This window comes from Galeopterus variegatus, unplaced genomic scaffold, assembly GCF_000696425.1.
Source record: "Galeopterus variegatus unplaced genomic scaffold, G_variegatus-3.0.2 Scaffold583, whole genome shotgun sequence".
In the NCBI taxonomy this organism is placed as follows: domain Eukaryota; kingdom Metazoa; phylum Chordata; class Mammalia; order Dermoptera; family Cynocephalidae; genus Galeopterus; species Galeopterus variegatus.
Window position 1 is genome coordinate 282209 of NW_007726694.1, and position 27610 is coordinate 309818.

The window sequence follows — 27610 nt, forward strand, 5'->3', positions numbered from 1 at the left end:
GATCCGAACCCACAACCTTGGTGTTATCAGCACCGCACTCTCCCGAGTGAGCCACAGGCCGGCCCGGGTATTTGCATTTTAACAGAGTGTCGGGCCTCCCTGAGCCAGAGGCCGACAAAACTGGGCGGGAAGAGACCCCGGTCCAGCCGGGGGTCCCTTGCGGGGCCGAGCGGGATGATGAGTGTCGCTGGCACGGCCCTTCCCCCCCCACGCCCTTCCTCCCCGGGGGCCGAGAAAGAACACCGCCGAGCCAGGAGAGTGGTCAAAGCCGGAACTCCGTTTATTAGAAAGGTGTTGGAGTTTATATAGAGGAAGAAAGCGGAAACAGAGAGGAGAGGCGGGAGGAGATGGTTATCCAATCAGGGGAAGCCACAAGTTATGAAGAGGGGTGATGACAGGGCGGGCAAAAACTGCTTAGTCACTGGGCCCCGGAAAAGAAGGACTTCTAGCTACGTGCATTAAAGCGCTCGTGAAACGGCGGCGGAGGCCTTACGCCAGCAAGATGGCCACCGCTTGATCTATTTTAGGGAACAGGAACCATACTTAGGCAGGCACCTTATGATTTGATTGCGCCGCAACATGGCCCAACACCTCTGAACCAAAGCATCTGCTGGATAGATGGAGCCCAGGTCAGATGCCTATGCCCAAGCTGCAAGGGAGGCCTGGAAGGCCAGTTTCTGACTTCCACCCATTGGAGGCAGTAATGTAATGTGAGAAAATCTTCACTAAGAAGATGCTGGATGTCCATAGATTACAGCAGATGTCTACTTTACATAGTCTATGCCAGTGCTTCTCAAACTTTTTTTTTTTTTTTTTAAAGATGACCGGTAAGGGGATCTTAACCCTTGACTTGGTGTTGTCAGCACCACGCTCAGCCAGTGAGCGAACCGTCCATCCCTATGTGGGATCCGAACCCGTGGCCTTGGTGTTATTAGCACCGCACTCTACCGAGTGAGCCACGGGACGGCCCTCAAACTTTAATATATAGACAAATCACTTGGGGATCATGTTAAAATGCAGATTCTAATTCAGTGAGTCAGGAGGGAAGGGGGAATAAGATTCTGGTTTGTTTTCTATCTCCATAGTTTTTCCAGGCACTATTCTAAGTGTTTTACTTGAATTAACTCATTTAATTATCCCACCCCATATAAAGCAGAGAGGGTAGCTAAGAATACTTTCTTTTGGATAAGGTGCTACTGTCATTGTGAATTTCTTAATAAGGTGACTCACTTGAGAGATAATGTCTCTCCTTTGAAGCAATTTGGTTCTTTTTTTTTTTTTTTTCCAAAGATGACCGGTAAGGGGATCTTAACCCTTGACTTGGTGTTGTCAGCACCACGCTCACCCAGTGAGCTAACCGGCCATCCCTATATAGGGATCCGAATCCGCGGCCTTGGTGTTATCAGCACCACACTCTCCCAAGTGAGCCACGGGCTGGCCCAGGTTTCAATATTTTGCATTTAAAAACCCTGGCAAGTACGTCTTCTGACCCACTTGCAGTTTTAATTTCAGGATGGAAACATATAGGAGAGAAATGGGAGATCTAATCCTTCTCATGCTGTTAGGGGAAATGATAGGTGTGAAAACATTGCTTCTGGTGTGTGTGTATTGAATACATATATAACAGCTTTATTGAGATATGTCAAAACTATAATATTCACCCTTTTAAAGTATACAATATAGTGGGTTTTAAAATACTAACAGCGTTAAGCAACCTTATTGTGCTTGTTTCTTTGTTTGTTTTGTTTCTTTTTAAATAAAGCTCCTTTTCAAGCCTTTCTTCAGACCCAAGTGACTTTGAACCTATCTATATGGAATCTACATGATCAACTCCTGCCATGGCTTTTATACGGAGCAATACCGAAGATTTCCTTTATGAAATAACCGTCGGATCTCCCTGGTTAGGAGGACATTTACGTAAGGTCACTTTGGGTGATACATCCTAACAGTCTCTCAACTCGCCGTTCACTCAACTTATCGAACAATTCAAGTAACTCACTCATTCACTCATCGCAGCAGACCCCGCCTCGGGACTGGGTCTTACTGATTGGCTGGTGCCGAGTGACGTCTTCAGATCGCGACCCGGGAGTGGGGGTGGCGTGGTTATGCGGCTGGGCTGTTGGCTGAGGTTCAGGGTTCTTGGTCATTGGCGCTTAGACCGCTGGAGCCTCAGACTTGCCAGGACTTGGGGTGGCTGTGGGGGTCCTATGGCGGAAACACTCTTGACCGGGGTCGAGGCAGCGGGAGGGCTGAGGTGTCTGGCTCAGGAAAACGGAGAAGCTGGTGGCGACGCGAGGGGTGAGCGGCTCCTGGAGCGCCCGGAGCCGGCGGGCCCGGGTGTGGAGCAAGCCCTAGGAGTCGGGGAGCAGGGCTCGGCTTCAGCCTCGGGCCCAGGCAAGCGGAAAAAGCGGCGAGGCGCAACCGGGGAGCGCGTCGTGCCGCCCCCGAAGAAGCGGCGGGCTGGCGTGAGCTTCGGCGACGAGCACTTTGCAGAGACTAGCTACTACTTCGAGGGCGGCCTGCGCAAGGTGCGGCCCTATTTCTTTGACTTCCGGACCTACTGCAAAGGCCGCTGGGTGGGCCACAGCCTTCTGCACGTCTTCAGCACCGAGTTCCGAGCCCAGACCCTGGCCTACTACGAGGCCGCCGCCCGGGCGGGTCGCCTGCACCTCAACGAGGAGCCAGTACGGGACCTCAGCATCGTGCTCAAGGTGGAGTACTGATAGGGCTGTCCAGAAGCGGGCGAGGAAAGGGGACAGTTTTTTTTCAGACCTAGTAGAGCATAGCAACTGGAGTAAAATCATGGTAACTCCGGAGTTCTCTCGCTTTCATCTCCGCAAGTAGACTGTGCTTCAGACCTCAGTCCGTTTATCCTCTCCTCCAAGGTGGCCTCCTTCTTTCCAAGTTGGAATTCTCATAGTTCCTTTTATACACTGTCTTGTAGCAAGGACTCTAATCACTTTCTACCCTGCATTGTAGATCTCTGTACAAATTGTAATAACAGGGACTATCACTTATGTCTCTTTACTGTATGCGGGGCACAAAGTTAAGCATTTTATGTACTTTAACGTTTAATTCTAAGGACAACCTGTGGAGTAAGTATTTCCACCCCTGTGAGATGTTTACCTGTGAGGAAGCTGAAGAAACTAAGTTAAACCTCACAGAGGTAAGGCAACAGTGCCACTTCCAAAGCCTGTGTTCTTATTACTAAACTATTTATCACAGAGCCTGATATGTGCTAGAATTGTGAGATATCAAGGATAGAGATTAGAATTATCTAGCCCAGTGCTTGACCCCTTCTTTAAAATTCCATTATAGCTACGAGGTACCAGACACCCCTCTGTCAGTACAACTGGCTCATTATGGTTGTGAGGGGAGACAAGGTGATTTCACAATTTGGGGAATGGATGGTTTGAATCCTGTTCCCATTCCAAAAGCACAGGCAATGGTCTAACCCTCACATTTTATGCATAAGGAAACTGAGGCCCAGAGAAGTTAAGTGACTTGCCAAGAGCGTGTAGTAAGTCTGTGGCAAATCCAGGTCTAGAGCCCAGATCTCTGGACTTACAGCTTGGTGTTTGTTCAAGGCCATGATAAGTGACAATTTTTTAGTGTTTTTCCTCTATTTTAGAAAAATTTACCTTTAAGGGTTGGCTGTTAGCTCAGTTGGTAAGAATATGGTGCTGATAACAATCCAGGGTTCGATCCCTGTACTAGCCAGCTGCTAAAAATATTTAAAAATTTACTTTTAAAATATAACTTTATTATAGAGAAAATACAAATAAAACCAAAATCCATAATTTCATCACCCAGAGATATTACCATTATTTATGTGTATATACTTCCAGTATTTTTCAATGCCTGCTATCTGCCTGTGTGTCTGTATTTTTACAAAATGAGATCCCACTACGCACACTGCTTTTTCTGCTTAAGTTTGAACTGTGACCATTCTTTCTTATCAATAAGAAATAGGGGGAGCAGGGTATGAAGTTGACTGATGAGAGGCTGCTGGCCCCTAGGCTGACTAGTTATTTCTATCTTTGACAGGACAATGATTTCTTGCGCAACACGGTTCACAGGCATGAGCCACCAGTCACGGCAGAGCCTATTCACCTGTTAGCTGAGAATGAAGACGTGGTGGTTGTAGATAAGCCTTCCTCCATTCCCGTTCACCCCTGTGGCCGCTTCCGACACAACACGGTCATCTTCATCCTGGGCAAGGAGCACCAACTCAAGGAGCTACACCCATTGCATCGGCTTGACCGCCTTACCTCAGGGGTGCTCATGTTTGCCAAGACAGCTGAAGTTTCTGAGAAAATTCATGAGCACGTTCGGGACCGGCAGGTGAGCCAGACTTTTGTCTCCTGCAGGCCACATCCTGTGCTCACAAATGCTTTGTGTCAAAAAGGCAGCACAGAGTTCTAGATCTAAAGTAGGCCTTCAGGTTTATCTGGCCAAACTTCCTACCTTCAGGAGGATTAACATCTGAAGTGCCAAATACATGTTATCATTTTGTATGTTTTAAAAGATCTTTAGAGATGGTATACACTGCATCTGTTGGTAGTTTGCCATTTTGAAGTTTTAAAGTGTTGACAGACTGAGCAAGGTTTTTAAGACTGCAGGGAGAGCCTCGTTGGTAGAAAGATTCTATGAAGTTGGACAAGGCTTTGGTAGAAGAGTTTAATGGTAATGACTATGGTCTTGAGACTTGTAATCCCAGATCTGGATCGTAATACATTTATTAAGTGTATAATGTATACCAGGCTTAGTACAAAGCACATTAGAACCTAACTTACTGAATGCTTACAACAACCCTGAGAGATAAATGCTTTTCTAATTTCACATTTTCTAGATAAGTTAATGGGACTTAAAGAGGTTAAGTAATGTATCCAGGATGATGAATCTGACAAAAGCTAGAGTTGGGGTTTGAATCCTCTTCTGTCTGACACTAGTGTATTCTTATCACTCCCCAGAGAGTTTGGATTCTATACCTTTAGACTTTGTGCTGACTTTTTCCCTCTTGCCTCCTGTGTAGCTGGAGAAGGAGTATGTGTGCCGAGTGGAAGGGGAGTTCCCCATCGAGGAAGTGACCTGCAAAGAACCCATCTTAGTGGTGTCTTACAAGGTCGGAGTGTGCCGTGTGGATCCCCAGGGCAAGCCCTGTGAGACAGTGTTCCAGAGGCTGAGCTACAATGGCCATTCCAGTGTGGTACAGTGCCGGCCACTCACAGGTCGTACCCACCAGATCCGAGTCCACCTCCAGTTCCTGGGTCACCCTATTCTCAATGACCCCATCTACAACTCAGTTGCCTGGGGCCCCTCCCGAGGCCAGGGTGGCCACATTCCCAAGACAGATGAGGAACTGCTACGGGATTTGGTGGCAGAGCACCAATCCAAACAGAGCCTGGATGTGCTAAATCTCTGTGAGCGTGACCTGTCCCCAGGACTCACAGACTCTATGGCCCCATCCTCAGAGTTGAGCAAGGACAGCCTGGAAAAATTAGCTACAACTGCCCAGAAGATGGATGGAGTAGTTGAGGCAGCTCCTTGGGATCTAGACACAACGGCAGCTGAAACAGATGTTATAAATCAAGAGACAGATCCACTCTGTGCAGAGTGCCGACTGGTGCGACAGGATCCCTTGCCCCAAGACCTCGTGATGTTCCTGCATGCCCTGCGCTATAAAGGTCCGGGCTTTGAATACTGCTCACCCATGCCTGCTTGGGCACATGATGACTGGCAAGAAAACTGAGGGCTGTGGCCAATGGAGGGATTACTTTTTGGGTTGGAACAGGGACGGGCCATGTGGCAGGGGCTGACCTCATGGGTTGGTACTTAGGTTTTCTACAGGAATGAGGTTGCACTCTAAAAAGACCTGCTCATACTACCTCTTTCCTTCCTTTCCCTCTAGCTAGAGTTTGGGAACTTTTTGGTTTATAAATATATCCTTTTTTCTAATACCTTGTGTGTCTGGTTTTCTTACTGCTTGTTTCTTTTTCCTTCCTTTCCCTCTAGCTAGAGTTTGGGAACTTTTTTGTTTATAAATATATCCTTTTTTCTAATACCTTGTGTGTCTGGTTTTCTTACTGCTTGTTTCTTTTTTTTTTAAATCAAGATAAAGTTCACACAACATAAAATTAACTACTTTAAGATGTATATGTTAGTGGCATTTAGTATATTTACAATGTTGTGCAACCATTACCTCTTATATAGTCCCAAAACATTTTCATCACCCCAAAAGGAAACCTGTAACCATTAAGCAGTCACTGCCCATTCCTCTCTCCCCAGCCACTAGTAACCATTAATGTACTTTCTGTCTGTATGGATTTGCTTATTCCGGACATTTTATATAAGTGGAATCATACAATATGGGACCTTTTGTATCTATCTTTTACTTAGCATAATGTTTTCAAGGTTCATCCAATTCGTAGCATGTGCCAGTACTTTATTCTTTTTTTATGGTGGAATAATATTCCATTGTATGGGTGTAACACATTTCGTATATTCATCAGTTGATGGATGTTTGGATTGTTTCCGCCTTTGGCTGTTGTGACTAGTGCTGCTATGAACATTCATGTACAGGCTGGCCAGTTAGCTCAGTTTGTTAGAGCAGGGCCTTGTAACACCAAGGTAGAAGGGTTCAGTTCCCCAGACTGGCCAGCTACGAAAAGAAAAAGAAAAACAAAGTTAATGATAGCTAGAATGCTTTGTGCTAGAGCCAGGTAGAGTGGGAGATGCTTTACTCTCATTTGAGGGAAAGGTGGGAAAAAAACCATTCGTGTACAGGATTTTGTCTGAATACATGTTTTCAGTTCTTTTATACAAGGAAGGGTTTTTTGTTTTTGTTTTTGTTTTGCAGCTGGCTAGTACAGGGATCTAACCCTGGACATGGGTGTTATCAGCACCACACTCTAACCAGCTGAGCTAACTGGCCAGCCCAGTGTTCAGTTCTTTTGAGTACATACCTAGGAGTGGAATTGCTGGGTCATATGGTAATTCTATGTTTAACTCTTTGAGGAACCACCAAACCACCAAGTTTCCACAGAGGCTGAACTACAATGTACAAAGGTTCCAATTTCTCCACATCCTTACCAACACTTGCTATTGTCCATTGTTCTGATTATGACCATCCTACTGGAAATGAAGCAGTATCTCATTATGGGTTGTTAGTCTTTTTGTTGTGGAGTTGTAAGTGTTCTTTATATATTCTAGGTATGAGATCCTTATCAACAACAAAAAGACTAACAACCCAATTTAAAAATGGGTAAAGGAGGGGCTGGCCATTTAGCTCAGTTGGTTAGATTGTGGTGTTGTAACACCAAGGTCAAGGGTTCAGATCCCCCTACTGGCTAGGTGCAAAAAAAAAATTTATTTTTTATTTTTTATTTTTATTTTTTTAAAAGATGACCAGTAAGGGGATCTTAACCCTTGACTTGGTGTTGTCAGCACCACGCTCAGCTAGTGAGCGAACCGGCCATCCCTATATGGGATCCGAACCCTTGGCCTTGGTGTTATCAGCACCACACTCTCCCGAGTGAGCCACGGGCCGGCCCAGAACCTCATTCTTGAGAGAGAGACTGGATCTTCCTGAAGTTGGATCCAGAGAATGAAAACCCTGGCACTCAAATAGTAAGAGCTGAAATATCTTGATAATGTATTTGACTGTGCAGCAGCTCTTTTTTTGTGGTCTTCCAGAGGTTGGGGGGTCCTGCAATAGTTCAGGATAGTACTTGTGAGGAAGAACCTTGATGTTGATTGAGAATGGTTTCTTTGAGCTGTGGTTTGTTGATGAATTTGGGGGCATAGAGGAGATCTTTCCAAAAGTAGCAAATCATTCCTGTAGGATTATCTTGTCCAAGTCTTGCCGTTGCAGCTGCTCCAGTAGATGGCGCCTCTAACTCATTACTGCCTTAGCTTCTTTAAAGTTTCTGTTTCCATTACTAATTCAAGTATTTCCACCACCACCCCCCAGGGCTTTAAATAATCTGGCATGTTGTTGATTCTTTTGACTCTTTAAAAGGGGGGGGGGGGAGCACAGTTTTTATAGATCAATATAAATGCAAAAAATTGGGACCATCATATTGTCTTACTGTGATTTCATATGAAAGAAACCACAAATGAACAACTGAGCATGAAAACGGGTAAAGAACTGAGGAGTAGAAAAGTGAACTTCCAACTCACAATTTCTTCTTCTTTTTTCCCCCTCTAGACTCTTCCAGTGCATTGTATTTTCAGAACTTCTACAGCTGAAGATTTGACTTTGAGAAAATAATCTATCCACCTTTTATTTGTAGAAACGGGACACATTGATAGACTTTATCTATTTTCCAAGGGAAGTCATCACTGCAAGAAGCTGGTAAAACTCCAGGAAAATGATGCAGACCTGCCAGTCTCTAGTGAGGTTGCAGCACTACAGGCAATTTAAATACTGCCTGGCAAGTGCTACAGGAGCATATAGGAGGTGTGCAAAGGCCCAGAAGCAAGAGAGAGCACTGGGGCTAGTTGAGGGAAATGTAAGAGTGAGCTGCAGGTTTTATGGCTAGGGGAGCCTTGTTGATGGGGATGACATTTAAGCTGAGATCTGAAGAAAGAGCAACAACCAACTAGGCAGTGACAGGATGGGAAGGAAGGGGGGAGGGGGTTCTGGGCGTTTTCCAGGGGGAGGAATAGGGACAGCATCTGCAAAGGTGTTGTGGAGAGAGAGCAAGCCCTAGTTCAGGAAAGATAAGATCAGTGTCTCCAGGGCGATTTAAAAAGGTCCTGAGGGGCTCTTAATTTTTTTGTGACACAAATCCCTTTGTCATTCTGGTGAAGCCTATGGATGTCTTCTCAGAATATTGTTTTTAAGTGCATAAAAATATGTGGGAATACAAAGGCAACCAATTACAATGGAATACAGTTATTAAATTTTGTTTTTAGTTTGTGATATAGTAATGTATGTACTAATTTATGAATGTATAACATGACAAGATCTAATGGCAGTTCTAATAATTACCATAATTTTGAAGTAATAATGAGCATGAAGCAATAACGGTAATGTGATATAAAAATATGTGACTTCTATTGGTCACAAAGTTACAGGTAAAGTTAACACTACTGTAGTTTGTTGTTTAGATATACTGAAAGAAGTACTTTTAATGAGAGATTATGAAAATAAGGATGCAATCTTTTTTCCCAACCAAATAACCCACTGAATTTTATCCATGGACCCTTGGTAATTGTGTGGAACCCAAGTAGAAACTCTTCCTAGCAGCAGGGTAGTGAATGGAATGAAGAGCAAGGCTAAAGACAGGTGCCCCAAACTCCTCAGCCCAAGAAAATAATAACTTTCCCAAGGGATTTGGATCTCAGAGCGAGGAAACAGTGGAGCCCTTAGAGAAGGGGTTACTGCCTTCCACCCTCAGGGTGGCAAACCTTGCTGAAGCACCTGCCAGGTGCTGGGTTCTGGAGCAGCATGCGCGCGCTGCAGCCACCTTGTGGGGCACAGAATCTATAACCCATTACTGCAAGAGATTGATGAGCGCTGTTTATTAATCTCCAGCACTGTACAGGATGGTGGTTAAGAGCCACCAGAGTCCGACAGATTTGGGTTACACTGCCCTTTCTGCAATTTAGAAGCTGAATAACCTTGGGCAAGCTAATCTTTCAGTGTCCTTATCTGTAAAATGGAGTAATAAAAATATCTGTCGTGATCACAGGATTATGGTGAGTTAAAGTGATGTAATTCATGTAAAACGTGTGGTGCCTGTAGATATTACATACCGGATAAATAAACGTTGTTAAATGTGAGTTGAATGAATCTGCCTGATGACATTTCAAGAGGGGGATCTCTGTTCTTTTCCTGCTCCCTGTCACTCCTCTGGTTAAATCCAAGAGAGTTCGTTTAACCCCTTCCTCTCCCCTGGTCTTCAGTCTCTTGGCTTCAAGATATTAACAGGGTTCCGCATGTCATCAACATCTTTTTAAGGTTTCTCGGTGTTTACATTTCTTGAGTACCTGCCGCCTGCTAGAGCTGGAAGAGAATCCTGAACACTGTCTCGCAGTGGCTTTTTAAGTGAAACCTGACATTTCGTAATCACGACAGATATTAAAAACCTTAGAGTAAGATTCCACAATACTAGAAGCCCCTCAGTTAGGAACTAGATTAGTTTAAGTTGGAGCGGACCAGCATTGGAACACATGAGATGATAATAATCGTGGAATTCTGTGCAGTTGTTTACTTCGTATGAAATTAAATCCAGTAAATTTTCTGATTCCCAGAAAAAGTTTTTACCTCTCCCCTTCTTTTTATCTATGAGGTCAGAACGCTCCGTAGCAGTATTTCAAATATTCCAAACCAGAAATTGACGGTGCCATATTAAATTGACTAAAAAATCATTACCAGAATATTCAACTGTTTCCAGTCTGCAAATAAATTTACATACACCGGTTCAAATCTGAGGCAAAATAGAGTGTCGACGAGGATGGGATTCGAACCCACGCGTGCAGAGCACAATGGATTAGCAGTCCATCGCCTTAACCACTCGGCCACCTCGTCACAGAAACTATCGTCTTCCTGATAGCTATAGAGAGTAATTTTAGGGGGATGTGACGCAATGTTATGGAAATCGCCATTTTGTACGGAAGCCAAGATCCCATCACTTCTATAGCAAGCAATCGAAAGAAAATGGCCGTTCCCATGCATGGGAGGGGTCTGCATTATAGACGTCAAACGAAAGTCGATAGAAAATGAGATAAACTTGAAGGAAATAAAATTGACACAGAGGCTGAGAGAGTTTGATTAAAGAAATGGGGTTGGTCTGGACTGTAAGGGGAGGAACCAACGAGTAGAGCAGCTTTGCGCATGCGCGTCAGTTAGGCGGTTAGATTTGAATACTTCACTGAGGCAGGCTGGGTGTTGTGAGATGACGTCTAGAGGCGGCAGTGAGCTTCCTCTCTGAGGAGCGCGCGGACCCCAGACAAGTCTGAGAAGAATTTGTCAAGCAGGTGGGCCGCCGTGGGTAAAGAGAATGACCCTTTAGTTCTGGACTCCTGGGAGGACTTTGGGTCTTGCCTGAGCTCTCTGAAGTTCTCGCGGTGGGAGGCGGGGGGCCTACCTCAGCCAGGCGGCCTCCGGAAGAGCCGGGCCCGGAGTAGACGCCTCTGCCCCGCCTCTGCTCGGCTCATTCTCTCCCCACCTCATCCTGCACATTATGCCGCCTCCCTCTTCCCTACTACTGCTCCATCCACACCTGGACCCCTCCCCTCGGGCCGGCTAGGATTGCTTGTCTGTCGCCTTCTCGTTGTCCTCGTCCTTCTCGCCCTGCCAGCTGCTGTAAGAGCTCCCGGACTCTTCCTCGCACCCCTGCCGCTCTTCCCTGGAAAACTCACGGCTCTTTGTTGACTTAAGCTTTTCTTGACTATAAAATGAAGTGACAGCAGTAAGTGATTTTTAAAATTCTCGGCTCGTCATGGTTTATTTACAGTGTCTGATCGGAGTGTTAGCAGCACTTAACAGATTTTCGATTTTCCTTAGATATAATACCATTAACAAAGTCAATATTAATAGGCCACAAATTAATTTTTAAAAAATTTTCCTCAGTTCGTTATTAAAGCTCAGGGTTAAAGCCCCCTTTCTTGCCATTTATTTAAATACTAGAGTTTAAGGGGAAAACGTATTGCCTATTGGAATTTTACAGATAGGTTTTTTTAGGCGTTAACAGAGATAAAGGATATGGATGAAGACCAAAGCAGAAGTTAACTCTAGATATTAAGATTGAGATTTTTCACTTCAGTTGAATTGGATCAGTCGAATTACACAGATATTTTTTGTGTTAGGGATAGAAGCGGATGATTCAGAGTTTAGAGAGGTTTACAGTCCAGAAAGGGAAATAACTGATATACACAAAGTGCGTTCTAAAGTGGTGTGAGAGCACAGAGAAAGGAGAGCTTATTTAATGCTTTTGGTAATGGAGACTAAAGTAGACTTCCTGGAGAGGGTGGCATTTGAGGTGGAACTTGAAGGGATAATTTACAGAGATGGAGAGTTGATATATTGTGAGGTATTGGTAATTAAAGGTTAGGTTCAAAGCAGTATAATTCTTCTTGACTGTCTGAATGGCTGGAAATGTTTACAAGATGACAAGTACATGTAATTTGAGTAAAAAAAAATTTTGTTTTTTATTATAAAGATGACTGGTAAGGGGATCTTAACCCTTGATTGGTTGGTGTTAGCACCACGCTCTCCAAAGTGAGCTAACCGGCCCTCCCTATATAGGAATCCAAACCCTGCAGCCTTGGTGTTATCAGCACCACACTCTCCCAAGTGAGCCACAGGCCGGCCCCGGAGTAAAAATATTTGGAATGGTAGTATTAATGATGTGTTTGATGCTAAATAAGAGAATACAGAAGATACGGACTCTAGATATTAGTAATAAGACAGTATTGTCCAACAGAACTTTCTGTAATAACAGTAATGTTTTATATTTGCATTGTTCAACACAGTATCCATCAGCCACATATGACTCTTGAAATGTGGTTAGAGTGACCAAAGAACTGAATTTTAAATTTTATTTCATTTTAATTAACTTAAATGTAAATAACTACTGTATTGGACAGCACAGGTCTAGAGTCATTATCATAGGTGAATATCATTGGATACTGTGGCTAACATTAACTCTAGATATTGGTAGTGTAAATACAGGAGTGGGCAAAGAGCCAGATAGTAAATATTTCAGGCTTTGCAGGCTACATGGTGACTGGCATGGTCTCTGTCACATATTATTTGTTTGTTTTGTTGTTACTGTTTGCTTTGTTTTCTACAACTCATTAAAAATGTAAAAACTGCTCTTAGCTCAAGGACTGATTTGGCCCAGTAGCAGTAGTTGCAGACCTCTAGATTATTTAGACTAGTGGTTCCTAAACTTTCTTGGTTCAAGGCACTCTTAGGCCAAAATAAATTTCCATTTATTAAATAGTTAGGTCCAAGCAACTTAATAAGTATTTATGTCCTAATCACTTAGTAGCCATTTGAAAAAAATATGCATAAATTGAAGGAAAAGGTAATATTTTATTTTTAAATCACAATTACTGATCACACTTCTAACGCTGTTGGACACTGCACAACTTCTCAAAGCTTGGAATCACATTGTACATTACCACTCTCATTTCCTGTATCACTTCAATAAAATGTACTTCCTTTGTGTCACAGCAACTGCTAAAAATCTACCTTCACAATGATATGTTATTAAAACTAATGTAATGTGAATGGATACTATTTTGAGCTAGTAGTTCATAAGTGCCTGGTAAATGTTGAGAATTGCTGTGAGTCGCTCAAAAATTTAAAATATCCCAGGACACCTCTGTGAGTATGCTGCAGCACCCCTGGGTGCCAGGTGTAGTTTTGGAACCAATCAATAATCAATTAATGTGGCAGTAATCAAGAGTTCAGCCATAACAGCATTTTACAAATGAAGCTTAACATGAGAGTCTGAGGTCTCCAATTTCTGATAATGGTAGGGCTTATTACAGTTATGTAATAAATAGAATATTTAAAAAGGGAGACTTCAGTAAGCTTTGAATCTCATCAGTAGTTACATGCCAACTGGTCTGCAGATTGGACAGGAATGATTCTCAACGACTATTTCAAACAGCAAAGATGGTTAGGTGATCTTGAGTTGATAGTATTTAATATTTTTATTTGTGAATTTTGAATATGTGCATTAAATTTGAAAATATTCCCAAAGGAGAAAAGATATGTAAGTTAGTGTAGAACTAGGGCTAGGGTCTGGTGCTCACAGACCCCTCAAGCCCATTCACAAGCCCTTCACAGGCAGGTCTATGAACTAGGTAACCGGACAACCGGTCATTGGAGCCTTGGCTGAAGAACGAATAGTCTTTATTCAGCACACACACGTCTAGGAGCTAGGCAGTGCAAAGGAGAAGCTCAGAAACTCAACTGCTATGGCAAGTCCAAAGACAAACTGAGCAGCTGCAAGCAGAATAAACATGCTCTTAATTTTAGACACGGAGCTCTGCCAGCCAGCTCTGCTAATTAACTGAAGAACATACAATAGCAGTAAGTAGAAAGATACATGGGTGCACGTGCGCACCAACTCCACCCACACAGCTTGTTTACAAAGAATGTCCAGGGAGCCTGACTAAATTATCCTATTTTCCCCACAGTTAGTAATCATAAAGATTTAAATAATTGTTTCTTAATTGGTATATTTCATGTTTTGTATTCATCATGGTAGTCACAGTGTCGTTGTGGTATTCCTGATAAACCAAGGAAATTTTGTGGAAAGAAGGTAACTCCTATGATTCTGAAGTGAATTTTGGCTCAAGTTAAATCTAGTGTATAACCTGAGAATAATGGGAATCAGTGAACAACTTCTCCTACGATGGTGAAAACTGCTTCTATTGATAGGATATAGTGGAAATGTGCTACATGTGTCCTGAAGAACAATGTCTAGTGATGAGTGAGCTAATATAGTTCCTATTAGGCCTCCATCTATAATTAAAAAGATAAAGCAGGGAACACTTATTCTATTTTATGGAATAACATGTTGCTCAATTCTAGAATCTCAGTAAAGCCAATTGAAATCTTCAACTGAAAAAATAAATAAATAAAACATAAAGCTCATAATATAGCTAGAGATCATTTAATGTTACCTCCATGTAGTGTTTGTTGCTAGTCAACTAAATACTTTAACCCCTGTAGGAATAGCAGTAATTATAGTGGCAGATGTAAAGTATGCTCGGGTGTCCACATCTATTCCTACTGTAAATATACCGTGTGCTCATATGATGAAGCCTAGAAAATCAATTGATACTATATCTTATACTATTCCTATATAACCAAATAGTTCTTTTTCCCAAAATAATAGCTCACAATGTGTGAAATTATTCCAAAGCCGGGTAAAAAACAAGGTACACTCTGGATGACAAAAAAATCAGAATAAATGTTGGTGTGAAATTGGATCCAGCAAATATTTATTGAGCCCCTACTATTTACAAAGCACTGCTAGTCTATAACAGTAAACACAAGAGACAGCAGCCCTATTCTCATAGAATTTACTATTGCGGCAAAGGTAGTTTAGGGAGATAAAAGGAATAAATTAATTTACATAGCAAATTTAAAAATTACAGTTGTGATAATGCTACAAAGAAGACATACACAGTGCTACAAAGAGTGATTTTCTTATTCTTCTTGCCAAGAGAGAATAGCCAATATAAATTCATTGATTAAGGAAAAAGCTCTGTGTGCACAGAAATAGAAAAGCTAGTATAGCTAGCATACATAGTCAGTGAGGAAGACAGTAGTGAGATGAAGTCCGAGAGGCAAGCAGGAACCAGATCTTGTAGAGCTCTGTAGGTCCTGGTGAAGAGTTTATTCTCAGTAAAATGAGAAACCGTAGAAAGATTTTAAATAGGAAATGTCTTTAATGTGATATATGTTTTAAGAAGATAACAGGCTGCTATGTGAAGAAAGGATTGTACTGAGATAAGAGTGAAAGCAGGGATACCAGTGAGGTGGATATAGCAGTATTCTATGTGAGAGATAATGATAGCTTGAACTATGGGTTGGCACTGAAGGTATAAATGAATGGATTGGAGATATATTACTGGAAATAGAACTATTAAGACTTGATGATGGATCAAATAGAATTGTAAATAGCTGTCATACTTGTTTGATCTTAGAAAGTTGGTTTTTTTTTTTTCCCTTCTTTTTGTCTTTTTTCGTGACCGGTAACGGGATCGCAACCCTCGGTGTCGCGCCCGCACCGCGTTCAACCAGTGAGCGGACTGGTCTCTATATGGGATCCAAACCCTCGGTGGGAGCGCCGCCGTGCTCCCAAGCGCCGCACTCTACTGAGCACGCCACCGGGCCGGCCCCTTAGAAAGTTTTCAAAATTTAAATTTTTTTTTTTTTTGGTCCTTTTTGAGACCGGCCGCACCCCGCTCAGCCAGTGAGCGCACCCAGTGAGCGCACCGGCGGTCATCCCTATATAGGATCCAAACCCGCGGCAGGAGCGCTGCTGTGCTCCCAGCACTGCACTCTCCCGAGTGCACCACGGGCTCGGCCCTCAAAATTTAAATTTTAAGTTGATTGTTGCTATTGGTTTTTGTTTTCGTTTTTTGCAGCTGGCTGATATGGGGATCTGAATGCTTCTGGTTTTCTAAATAGAGACTGTTAATTTATCTTCTATTCCTAGTTTGCCAAGTTTAAAAAAAAAAAAAAAGGAAAGAACGTTGAATTCATCACTTTTTTTTTCATCCATTGATATGATCATATGATTTTTACCTTTAATATGTTAATATGGTAAATTGCAAGGTTGATTTTGTAATATTAAGCCGAGATAGGAGGTGCTCAGTTTCCCTGGGTTTGGGTTTCAGGACACACCTCTGAGTTTCAAGTCATTCCCCAAGGTCTAAGCCCCCCCCTCCCCCAGAGGAAAGTTACTGTTGCTAGTTAGACCTATTTTCAGCACTAAAATGAGGAGATTGAGACCTCATGTGGCTGGCTTATGCAAATCCAGTGGCTGGGCATGCTCAATAGAGAAGGGTTATATAACCTTGGTAGCCAAGCGAGCTCAGTGGAAGGGAGTTTATCTTTGAATGACTAAGGGTGCTAAAGAATGCAGAATATTCTTTTTTTAAGTTTATTTATTTATTAATATTACTTTTTTATATTCTATGATGTTGTGGAGCAGTCGGGGGAGGGGGAGAGGAAGAGGAAGGTAATAGGGTGGGAGAAGAAGGAAGGAGGAGGGGCAAGGTTGAGGCCTGCGGCACCCCCGTCATTCCTGCATGAGAAACCAGGAGGCTTCCAGCAGTGGCTGGTGATTGCTGAGCTGAGTGCAGATGTCAGAGGGATGTGGCTGAAGCCCTTGCTCACCCACTGCCCAGCTTGGGAGCCTGGGTGCTTCCTGCAGCAGCTCAGTGGTCAATGCTGGGCTGGTTGCAGGTATCAGGGAATGGCCTAGGCCCTCAGGGAGGTATCAGGGAATGGCCTAGGCCCTCAGGGGCCCCACCTCCCCGCTTGGGAGAGCTCAGGGCAGAATGTGCTTGAGTTTGTCTGGTACATGTGGTAGAATTTGACCAATGAACATAATCCAAAAGGAGACCAACTGAGCATGTGGGAGACTATGTTACATAACAGGGACCCACCCCCTTAGCTGAATATTCATTAGATAGTAAAACTATAAAAGCCAAATCCCGGCAAAAGGCAGTGTTGTTGCTCACTTTCCTGGGACAGTTAGGTGCTTTGGCAGCTGAGGTGTGTATGATATGCTTTACTTTTGCGTTAAGTTTACTTTTAACAGGTAGCTGCTCACTCTCTTGAGCCAGCCTGCACTCTACTAAACTTCAAGTGTGTATTTCTTACTTCTGTATTAAACTTGGTGTGGGCCCTCCTCAGTGTCTGGTACTAGGCCGTGCTTTTGCTGTGAGGTCTGTATTTCTTATCAGTTACATTAAACCTGTTTTCATCTTCTACTGTGACTATGCTCTTGAATTTTTTCCTGTGTTAGAGTCAAGAACCTGGTAAGAGGATGGGTTGAGTTGAGGCCTGCTATCAGACTCCCCCAGACCGTTCCTCTGGCATCAAAACCAATTGTGCGTTTCTGCACAATTCTGCACAATAGTGGGGGCAAAATATAACATGACCATGATATATTATCATTTTTTTTTTTTTAAAAAAGATGACCGGTAAGGGGATCTTAACCCTTGACTTGGTGTTGTCAGCACCACGCTCAGCCAGTGAGCCAACCGGCCATCCCTATGTGGGATCCGAACCCGGGGCCTTGGTGTTATCAGCACCGCACTCTCCCGAGTGAGCCACGGGCCGGCCCGATATATTATCATTTTTACAAATTGCTAGATTCTTTTTGCTAACATTTTATTTAGGATTTTTATATTTATGGTAGTAAAATTGGCATATAATCTTTCATATATTGTATTTACGTGTGTGTGAGATGGAGGTGCTTGTAGGAAAGGGAGCTTAAATTTCACTTCCATGGTGAGAAGACAGTTTAATGCCTAAACCTAGAAAAATCAGAAAGTAGCAATAAGTTATCTAGATTAATAAAATAATCAGCTAAAAGTAAAAATGGTTGCCTTTGGGAAGGAGGAAATTGGAGTGCAGGGAGCTACTAATCTAAAAATACAGCGATCTAACCAGTCCTATAAAATTGACTCCTTATACTGTGTACATAAAAGCTAAAATTTAAAAAAAATTAAAAATATTATTTTAAGAGTGTTATTTGTGAACAGGAGGTAAGTGAGACCAGAAGAATGGAAAAGTATACTGAGAAAGTGATGGAAAACAAAAGGAGAGGATTAGACATAAAATCCCAGATGTTGCCCATCATCTTATCTATACTGACAGCTAATTGATTTCAGTGACACTAAAAAATAAGCAGACTTTTATTTCAGTTTGAAGTTTAGGTTCATTATGAAGTATTGTTCTCTAATTGGCTTTTATGTATGATGAAAGCACATAACATAAGCTATCTTTTAGAGATAACTGTTTTCTTATTGCTAAAAGTAAGAACATTGATTCCAACAGTTTATGTGTATGGTATTAATTTGGTATTATGGTGGAAATGTTAATATAGTTGAGTCAGAATTTCTAATTATTCTCTTTTTTGAAATCTGTAATGGCATTTTTCTTACCCAAAGATGAGGTTCTAAATGTATAAAGTGAAAATCTAATACTGTTATGTGTAGGTAGGAACTGAGACCATCTGCCTGCTACTTCATCTTTCCAGGGCAAATACTCATTGAATGGAATTTTAAGCATAATTAGCTGCACTATTTTAAATGTTATTTTCTTATCTTTTTTTTTTTTTTTTTTTTGCTGAGTACTTATAGTTGAATTTTCCTAATATAAACATGCATGTAATGCAAATCCACTGTACTTAGATATCTGATTGACTACCGTTTGGGAATTAAATTATTATATAACCCATAAGCTCTTGTAAGCTAGGCCAAATTTTTATTTGTTTTTTTTGTTTTGTTTTGTCTGTCTTTTTCGTGACCGGTAAGGGGATCACAACCCTTGGTGTGGTGTTGCCCGCACCGCGCTCAGCCAGTGAGCTCACCGGCCAGTCCTATATAGGATCCGAACCCATGGCGGGAGCGTCACTGCGCTCCCAGCGCCACACTCTCCCGAGTGCGCCACGGGGCTGGCCCCAAATTTTTATTTGAACCAGTAAAGTCCATATCATCCTGATCAGAATTAGTCACTGATTTTACCTTGAATATGAGAAATTTTCAAAAGTATTAATTTAACAGAGTAGTTTAAACTCCTTAAAATGTTTCATGGTTTATGGCCTCATAATGTAGTTTTTTCCTTCCTGTTTTTGGTCTTCACTCTGAAAGTAACCCTAAAGTCACAATTCTGCTCTTAATCTCTTCATAGATTGTAATTTATCTTCCTTCTTTCTCATCTTTCCTAATATGGTGTATTTGTTACAGAAAAAAGTTTTCTTCAAAAATGGATGGGATGTCTTCAGAGGCTAATGAAGAAAAGTAAGTTCATTCAGTGCAGCTGAAAATGTTGTACTCTGTCAGAGAAAGATTCTTTTCCAACTAGTAAGACCTATCCATAACTTCTGAAATCTTTTCCTATTGTGTTCCAGGGAAAAGAAGTAAATGTTACAAAGTGATAGCCCTCGCTTGCCATATCTTTGTATAAACTCATCTAAAGTCAAAACCGAGAGGGACTTTAGACACCACTTCCCATCTCTTCAACTTAAGAATTAAAAAATTGAAGCCCAGGTAGAAAAAATGATTTGTGTAAAATTGGCATCACAAACTGGTGGCCTGTTTGCAGCCTACAGATATACTTTTTTCAGCCTATATATGTTTTTTAATTTTTTGAATTCGTTGCCAAAATTTAAAAATCTTAAGATTTTGTACAATAGGATTTTCAGCTTCTCTTGAAAAATCAACTGTGGCAACTCTGAGCTCATATTCTTGCTTGGCAACAACCAACCAGAGCAGAGTGATGGCTGTGGCCTTTAGACCAGGCAGGAGTTCCCCAGGTCTTTATAGTCTAAACGCTACTTATTTTTCTTACATCTAACAAATTATCTGTTTGGCCTCATGGGCATTTGAATTCTCAAAACATGGCCTAAAAAATCATACAGTACTAAAACCAGAGCTAGAATCTCTTCATTTATATCCCATTTATCTTACAATTGTGCCTGTGTAAATATGGTAAATTATGTTGTAATGATTTTTTTTCAAGAGATGGTCTCGTAGTACACAATATGTATTTTAAAACACTAAATTCCTAAATATTGAATTTAAAGTCTTGTAACATAAATTTTACTGGCTAGAGTACTAAGTGAAAGTGATGGCTAGTGTAAAAGCATGTAAGGGGTGCTGTGATGATGGTTTTTGGAAATTCAGACTTTACCAAAGTGTACATAAGTTTTATTTTTCCTCTTTCAGTGACAATATAGAGAGACCTGTTAGAAGACGGCATTCCTCAGTAAGAAAAACTTACTTAAATTAATAATTGTTACCTTTAATTGAGTGATAACTATATATCACAGTGATTTTGACTGTGGTTTGACCATCCCACCGCCACTGGATTCCTATTGCTCTCTGGATAAAGACTCAAATATTTTACCTGGTTACATAATTCTGCAAATATACTAAAATTAATATTTTATTAACTTTATGGTAATGTTATAAATTTTATGCCATGTAAATTATACTTCGATAAAGCTATTTAAAAAATATATTTAACCTGGTGTACAGAGCTCTTACAGTAGACAAAAATCCAACCCAAACTGAGTTAAGCACAAATGTATTTGGTTATGAAACTGAAAAATCCAAAGTTAGGATAGCTTTAGGTACAACTTACTGACCAGGGGTTCCAACAATATCATCAGTACTAGGATTTCCTTTCTCTTTTTCTGCTCTGACTGCTTCCTCTGGGTAATCTCCGTTAGCAGACAGACTCTCTCCCTATGATTACTGCATTACATGTAGTTTCCCTACTTTCAGGTTGAAGTCCTATGTGAAGAATGTTGTCTGTTTCCTCAAGATAAAAAAACAAAAGACTCAAAATTGAAACATGTTGGCTCAGTTACTCTGATATGGGTCAAGTCCTCATTCCTGAACCAATCATGGTTGACCAGAGAATATCAGATTGTTGTATCCTAGAGTTGGTGTGGAGCTTTACCCAAAGCACATGGGATGAGACTGGGCAAAATAATTGGGAAGGTGGGCAGGGGGAAGGGAATAGATGCCAGATATTTAAATTGCCCACATGGTAAGCACTGAGCGGTATGAATTTGAGGAGTTTCCGAGGTTCTTATGGAAATTTTAGCTTTCTACTCATGATATGACTTGAAATAAACATTATTAATAGATCTGTCAAAGTTTTAAAAATAATTCTAATTATTACCTCTAGATTTTGAAACCCCCAAGGAGTCCTCTACAGGACCTCAGAGGTGGGAATGAAACAGTTCAGGTAAGTCTATAGTACAAATGCTTTATAGATGACTATTTTCAGTGATGTTGTTTTTGTTTTTGTTTTTGTTTTTCCTTTTTGTCTTTTTTCGTGACCGGCAACGGATCGCAACCCTCAGTGTCGCGCCCATACCGGACCGGGACCGTCAACGGGATCGCAACCCTCGGTGTTGCGCCCGCACCTCGCTCAGCCAGTGAGTGGCCGGTCTGTATGTGGGATCCGAACCCTCGGCGGGAGCGCTACCGCGCTCTCAAGCGGCACACTGTAGCAGTGCGCCACCAGGCCGGCCCCTTCAGTGATGTTTTTAATAGTCAGGAACTTTATTAGTTATGAGAAGAGAGAACATCATAAATGATTCCCAATTGAATGTATACAAGTAGACATCCCATGGCCTTCATGTTAAAATCCCAATACTTGAAAATGCTGGCATTTATGATTTTTTAACCCATATTTAGTTTTCCAGCCTTCTTTCTTGTCACTCTCACACAGGTATCACGCTATTCAGAATTGCTTACTATTCCCAAAATAAGACATGAGTTGTCGAGCCTGCAAGTATTTATATATGTTATTCCTTCCCTCTAGATGGCTAGTCCTTCATTATTTTTTCTCCCAACATTGTATTACATTTTTTTGCAAACATACCAAAAAGCAGAAAAAATTTTACAGTGAATGCTCATATATTCATCATCCAGATTCTACAATTAACTTTTAATTTTTATCATACTTGCTTTCTTATAAACCTGTAGCCCTGTTCTTTATTTGGTTAATTCCTATTTGTCCTTCAAGACTTAGCTTTGATTTCACTTCTCTCAGAAACATCCTTAACACTTTCTGTTATAATTGTTCAATTCTGTTCATTCTAAACTGAGAACTCCCTGAGGGCAGAAAGTTTATCATGTGTTTTCTGTATTTATTATTTCTGGTACATAGTTGGCTTTCAGTACATTTTGTTGATTGATGAAATGCATATGGTATTAGAGACTATATGAGTCTGAGTGTTCACTGCTTTGGCCTCTCTAACCTCCCTGTATCTCTAATACTTAAAACTTTTTCCAGCTTCAGGGCTTCTGCACACATTCTGCCTAGACTCAACTCTCCCTTACTCAATGCTTCATTTGGCTAACTTCTAACTAATCCTTCAGGTCTCAACTTAAATGTACTTCCTCAAAGAAATCTTCCCTGATTGTCAAACTAAATTACATCTCATATGTAGTTTTCCTTCATACCACGCTTTACCCTTTAAATTTCATATTTGTATGACTTTTTGTCTTAATGTCTGTCTCACCATTAACCTCAGTAGGATAGGGACTATATCTGTTTCCTTTACCACTATTTTTCTATCACCCAGCACAGGATCTGGTGTGTGCACGTTTGTGTGTATGCTTTTTTTTTTTTTTTTAATTGAGTGTTGAATGAGTAAATGACAAATTCATACTCTCATAGAGCTTTAAAACCAACAAAACTGTACTAGTTCGTTTTCTATAGCTTATAACAGAACACCTGCAACTGGGTAATTTATAAAGAAAGAATTTATTTCTTACAGTTTTGGAGACTGGGAAGTCCAAAGTCCAGGGGATGAGGGTCTTCTTTCTGGTGGGGACTCTCTGCAAAGTCCCATAGAGACGCAAGGTATCACATGAGAAGAGGCTGAGCAAGATATACATTTCTACATGCCTTCTTCCTCTCCTCATAAAGCCCCCAGTCTAGTTCCTGATAACCCATTAAACCATTAACCCATTAATCTGTGAATGAATTAATCCATTCATGAAGGCATAGTCCTCATGGTCCAGTCACCTCTTAAAGGACCCCCTTTCAAATACCATATTGGGGATTAACTTCCAACATGAACTTTGGAGAAGAGAAACATTCAAACCATAGCAAGGATCTCACCAGTAATCTTGAATCTAGTTCCATCTTTTTATAGATGAGAAATATGAGGTCCAAAGTGGTTAAATGTTTTTTCTGAGCCCACACAACTAGTTAGTGACAGACCTTAAATTGGAATGGTAGTCTTCTATTTTTTCTAGCTCAGTGCTCTTTCCAGTATACCACACAACTTTCAGTTTTTCTTTTTTAAATAAGAAATATATAAGTCTGGGCCGGCCCCAGGGCGCACTCGGGAGAGTGCAGCGCTGGGAGCGCAGCGACGCTCCTGCCGCGGGTTCGGATCATATATAGGAATGGCCAGTGCGCTCACTGGCTGAGCGTGGTGCGGGCAACACCAAGCCAAGGGTTGCGATTCCCTTAACGGTCATGAAAAAGACAAAAAAAAAAAAAGAAATATATAAGTCTGTGTTAGTACTAGTATTTACCGTATCCGTATTATCATTGTTATATTAAGCTCAAGGCTACCTGCAATGTTTGCTAGGGCCTTAACCACATAGACTGCTTGATATAAAATACATTCTTTATTCTGTATTATAATAAGGTTTATGCTCAGGTATTCACAATAAGATTCTCTGTGAATTTTGTTTATTTCTCTGTCTTCTGTGTTTTTTGTATGTGTGTTTGGTATCAGTTTGAGTACAAATATTTGCTCTTATTAAGGAGGAAGGTGGGGAAGGAAAATAAAAATAGTATATTATAATGAAAAGATGCTTAGTATCACTGATCATTAGGGAAATGCAAATCAAAACCACGTTGCACACATTAGGATTGCTCTCCAAAAACCAAAAATAATAAGTATGGCGAGGATGAAGAATTGGAACCCTTGTGCACTGTAGATGGGAATGTAAAATGGTACAGCTGCTTTGGATAACAATATGGCAATTTCTCAAAAAAATTAAAAGTAGAAATACCATATGATCCAAAAATTCCACTTCTGGGTTTATACCCAAAAGAACTGAAAGCAAGTTCTCAAAGAGTTATTTTTACACCCATGTTCCTAGCAGCATTATTCACAGTAGCCAAAAGGTAGAAGCAACTCAGTGTCCATCAAGGAATGGATAAACAAAATGTGGCATATATATACAATGAAATATTATATAGCCTTAAAAAAGAAGGAAATTCTGACACAAACTACAACATGTGAAGAATTAATTCAGAAGAAGACTTGGTTTCTGTCTATAGTACTCCAGGGACCTAACTCAGTAGTGTCATTAAGAATCATACCATGTATTCTCTGCCCTTAGGAATCCAATGCTTTGAGAAATAAGAAAAACTCTCGTCGAGTCAGCTTTGCAGATACTATAAAGTAAGTTGAAAGGAGAAGCAATTAAAATGTTACAGGTAATGCTTTTTTGTGTGTCAAACCAAGTACGTTTGTACTAACTTGGCCTTTTGTGAGGTGAGCTCCTAGATCAATTTAACCCTGAATTTAAGCATTTTAGGATGAGGCTTTATTGTTTCATATCCAGAAATTTTCCTAGCAAAGTCCTGGGCTTTCGTCTGTATTGTTTCCCATTTCTCCTTTGTTCTCTTCCTTCCCCCCCAATTCTTTACCTTAACAAATATTTAGAATCAGAAAGATTAAAGAACTCCAATTCCTCAATTCCCACGTAAAATATGATTTTGCATTAGGATAAGTTTGTAGTTGCCCAGGATTTCAGTTATGGGGCTATTGGGACCTTCTTTTCTTCTTTTCCTTAGAGGAGATGTTGGTAGGAGGTGAAAACAGGGATTGCCACTTTGCAGTAAACACAACGTGACATCTTTTGGTTAACTAAGTAGTTCTAAACAGTAGAAGCCTTCTGAAATATATACTTTTTTGTTGTTAATTGGTAGTAATTCTAGTTTTATAACTTTTTTCTGTTTACCTCTTATCCATAAGTCAGTTAATGTCTCCCTGGATAAACATGAGTTGCCAATATTTCATATGTGTTGAATTTTGAAAAAAAGGTATATTATGAGATTTTTATATAGTTAGGGAAGACTAGCTATTGCCTGCCAATAGACTTCGCTAGGTGGTATATTCCTTGATGAAGTCTCCAGTGTCTTTTTAGATCTTGCCCTTGGTTTTACAGACTCCATATTGTTTTTGTATGCACCAAGAATGGGTTGATTTCTTAGAGATAAGATAAATTTATATGCTAGAAATTTGTGTATAAATACAATGCCAGTACTAAGTATACCAAAAGAAGCAATGAATCAGAACACTTGTTTGAGCATATCAGTACACTCTTTATAGGGTATTCTACCAAAAAAGTAAATTATAATGTAAATATGGGTTGCTTATCATGGAATTTGAGCTTGTAGTTATTTGAATGATTCAAAATGTTTAATGGTGTCAGGCTATGAAATCTATGGATCTATCTCCACAACAGATACATACATACTGACTGCCGAACCTTGAATACTTCTCTCTATATAGTTCTTGGATAGATGTGGCTAAGACTTGATTTAATAACTCATTTTCCCTCCTTTGTTTCAGGCTGACTATTCTTTCACATTTTTTCTTTAGGTGTGTTCATGTTAATGTAAAAATAACCATTTCTAACTTTCTGATTTTTCCTTGTGCTACCTTAGATAAGGTGGATTACATTTTGTCTTTTGAGTTACTTCCTTGGAATATTATTCCCCAATGTGGAATTGCCAGGCTTAAGAAGCAGGCATGTAGCAATTATTACATTTTTGTTATTGGTTTCAATGCCACTAGTAATATTTTTTCATAATATACTACAAACATCAGATTTTAGCACTAATTTATTTTTAGCTGATTGATCAATTATAATGTTATCTCATTTTAATTTGTACTTTATTTGCAATTACTGATTTTCTCTATTTTGTTTATTTATATTTGTGTTCTCCCATTTTAACATTTTGCATTTTTTATTTCCTCATCTACTTAGGAAACATTGAAAAAAATATTTTAAAGTTTCTGTGTGATTGAGCATTTAAAATTTTGTGTTTCTATAATTTTTGTAGTTAGTGTCTATCCTTGTTTATAAGTAATTTTTGCTACAGATTATACCTTTGAAAGCTTTCTTATGTCATAGATACTATGTAGATTAAAAAAATAAACAGAGCAAGAAACAACCATAATTAAGATAAATTTACAGAAAAATGAAGTAAAGAATTAATTTGCCCTTTTCATTTAGTTCTCTATATATTTGCTAAATATGCTTTATTAATTACATTATATTGGTTTACAATCATTCTTTGCCTACGTAATGCGTGGCATTCTAAAATTTTGATTTGAGGCATCTAAACATATTTCTGCATTTTCATCTTTGTATTTCTCCTTTTTTTTTCCCCTCTGGGTATTTTGTTTTTTATATGAAATTTCAGTCATTCATTGTTAGTTTTCAGTGTTTAACTTTCCTTTTATTGTATGATAGCAACCCTTAGTTATAATACTTTTTTGCTATGAAACGTAATGTACTGAATAACTAACTTCATAATTATCTTTACTTTTCCTACATTTGTATAGACCTTCATAGTCCATAGATGATTTCCTAACTTTGATTTTCGAGTTTGTACCTTACAGGTTGTAGATTGAGTGTTTTAAATTTTTCAATTTAGTCAATAGCCAATCTTTAATAGGGTAGTTTTGCCTATTAATTTTTTTAAAATTTACTTATTATTATTATTATTTTTTTACATTCAAAGATGTTGTTGTGGAGCAATGATGAGACAGGTGGGAGGAGGGTAGGGAAATAGAGGTGGAGGTGGTGGGGCGGGGCTGGCCTGGTTGTGGAGGGCAGGGGGCATGGCTGAGGCCTGCGGCTCCCCTCACTCTGGCTTGGGAGCCTGGGGGGTTTCCTGTGGTGGCTTGGTTGTCACTGGGCTGGATGCGAATGGTTGGGAGGGGGGCGCGGTGCGCAGCCTATTTTCTCTTCTTGTTAAAACTAGTATACCTAATTCTCCCTTTTTTTGTTGTTTGGTGGCTTGCCTATGGGGATCGGAACCTTTGAACCTCATACTGAGCTCACCTCAGCCAGCCCTGTTCTCCCTTTATTTTTGGCTAATTTTAACTTTTATCATTGTAGATTTTTGTTTTGTTTTTAATCAAGAATGGGTGTCAGATTTTACCAAAGGCTTTTAAAGCATCTGTTAAGATAGTTATATGGGGTAAAGGGTGCTGGCCTGATAGCTCAGTTGGTTAGCGTGCAGTGTTCTAACCTCAAGGTCAAATGTTTGGATCCCCATACCAGCCAGCTGCCCATCCTGTCCCTCCCCTCCACACCCCCCCCCCCCCCC

At 40.6% G+C, this 27610-nt stretch overlaps 2 protein-coding genes and 1 non-coding gene across 3 annotated transcripts in view; 2 read left to right on the plus strand and 1 right to left on the minus strand.

The window, feature by feature from the left end:
- The first annotated feature begins 2091 nt into the window (after positions 1 to 2091).
- RPUSD2 (RNA pseudouridylate synthase domain containing 2) lies at positions 2092 to 5960 on the plus strand. The gene is made up of 3 exons (XM_008570233.1): positions 2092 to 2711; positions 4048 to 4344; positions 5036 to 5960. Exons 1-3 carry the CDS (start codon positions 2106 to 2108, stop codon positions 5750 to 5752), a joined length of 1620 nt encoding a protein of 539 aa, XP_008568455.1. The 5' UTR covers positions 2092 to 2105; the 3' UTR covers positions 5753 to 5960.
- Positions 5961 to 10455: 4495 nt separating this feature from the next.
- On the minus strand, positions 10456 to 10537 carry TRNAS-GCU. The gene has a single exon. It is a non-coding gene; the product is annotated as a tRNA-Ser (tRNA).
- Positions 10538 to 19467: 8930 nt separating this feature from the next.
- Positions 19468 to 27610, plus strand: part of CASC5 (cancer susceptibility candidate 5) — a 52696-nt gene continuing 44553 nt past the window's right edge. Inside the window, exons 1-4 of the mRNA XM_008570234.1 lie at positions 19468 to 19515; positions 20443 to 20482; positions 21413 to 21472; positions 24604 to 24665. Coding sequence (XP_008568456.1) covers positions 19481 to 19515; positions 20443 to 20482; positions 21413 to 21472; positions 24604 to 24665 — 197 coding nt within the window. The 5' untranslated portion in view covers positions 19468 to 19480. The remainder of the gene's footprint in view (positions 19516 to 20442; positions 20483 to 21412; positions 21473 to 24603; positions 24666 to 27610) is intronic.

What these genes read in the sequence shown, in the direction of transcription:
- RPUSD2 (XM_008570233.1), top strand. Translation starts at nt 2,106, where the DNA reads ATGCGGCTGGGCTGTTGGCTGAGGTTCAGGGTTCTTGGTCATTGGCGC. An exon ending in ACCTCAGCATCGTGCTCAAG is followed by an intron (nt 2,712 to 4,047) that starts GTGGAGTACTGA and finishes TATCTTTGACAG; the next exon opens with GACAATGATTTCTTGCGCAA. An exon ending in AGCACGTTCGGGACCGGCAG is followed by an intron (nt 4,345 to 5,035) that starts GTGAGCCAGACT and finishes CCTCCTGTGTAG; the next exon opens with CTGGAGAAGGAGTATGTGTG.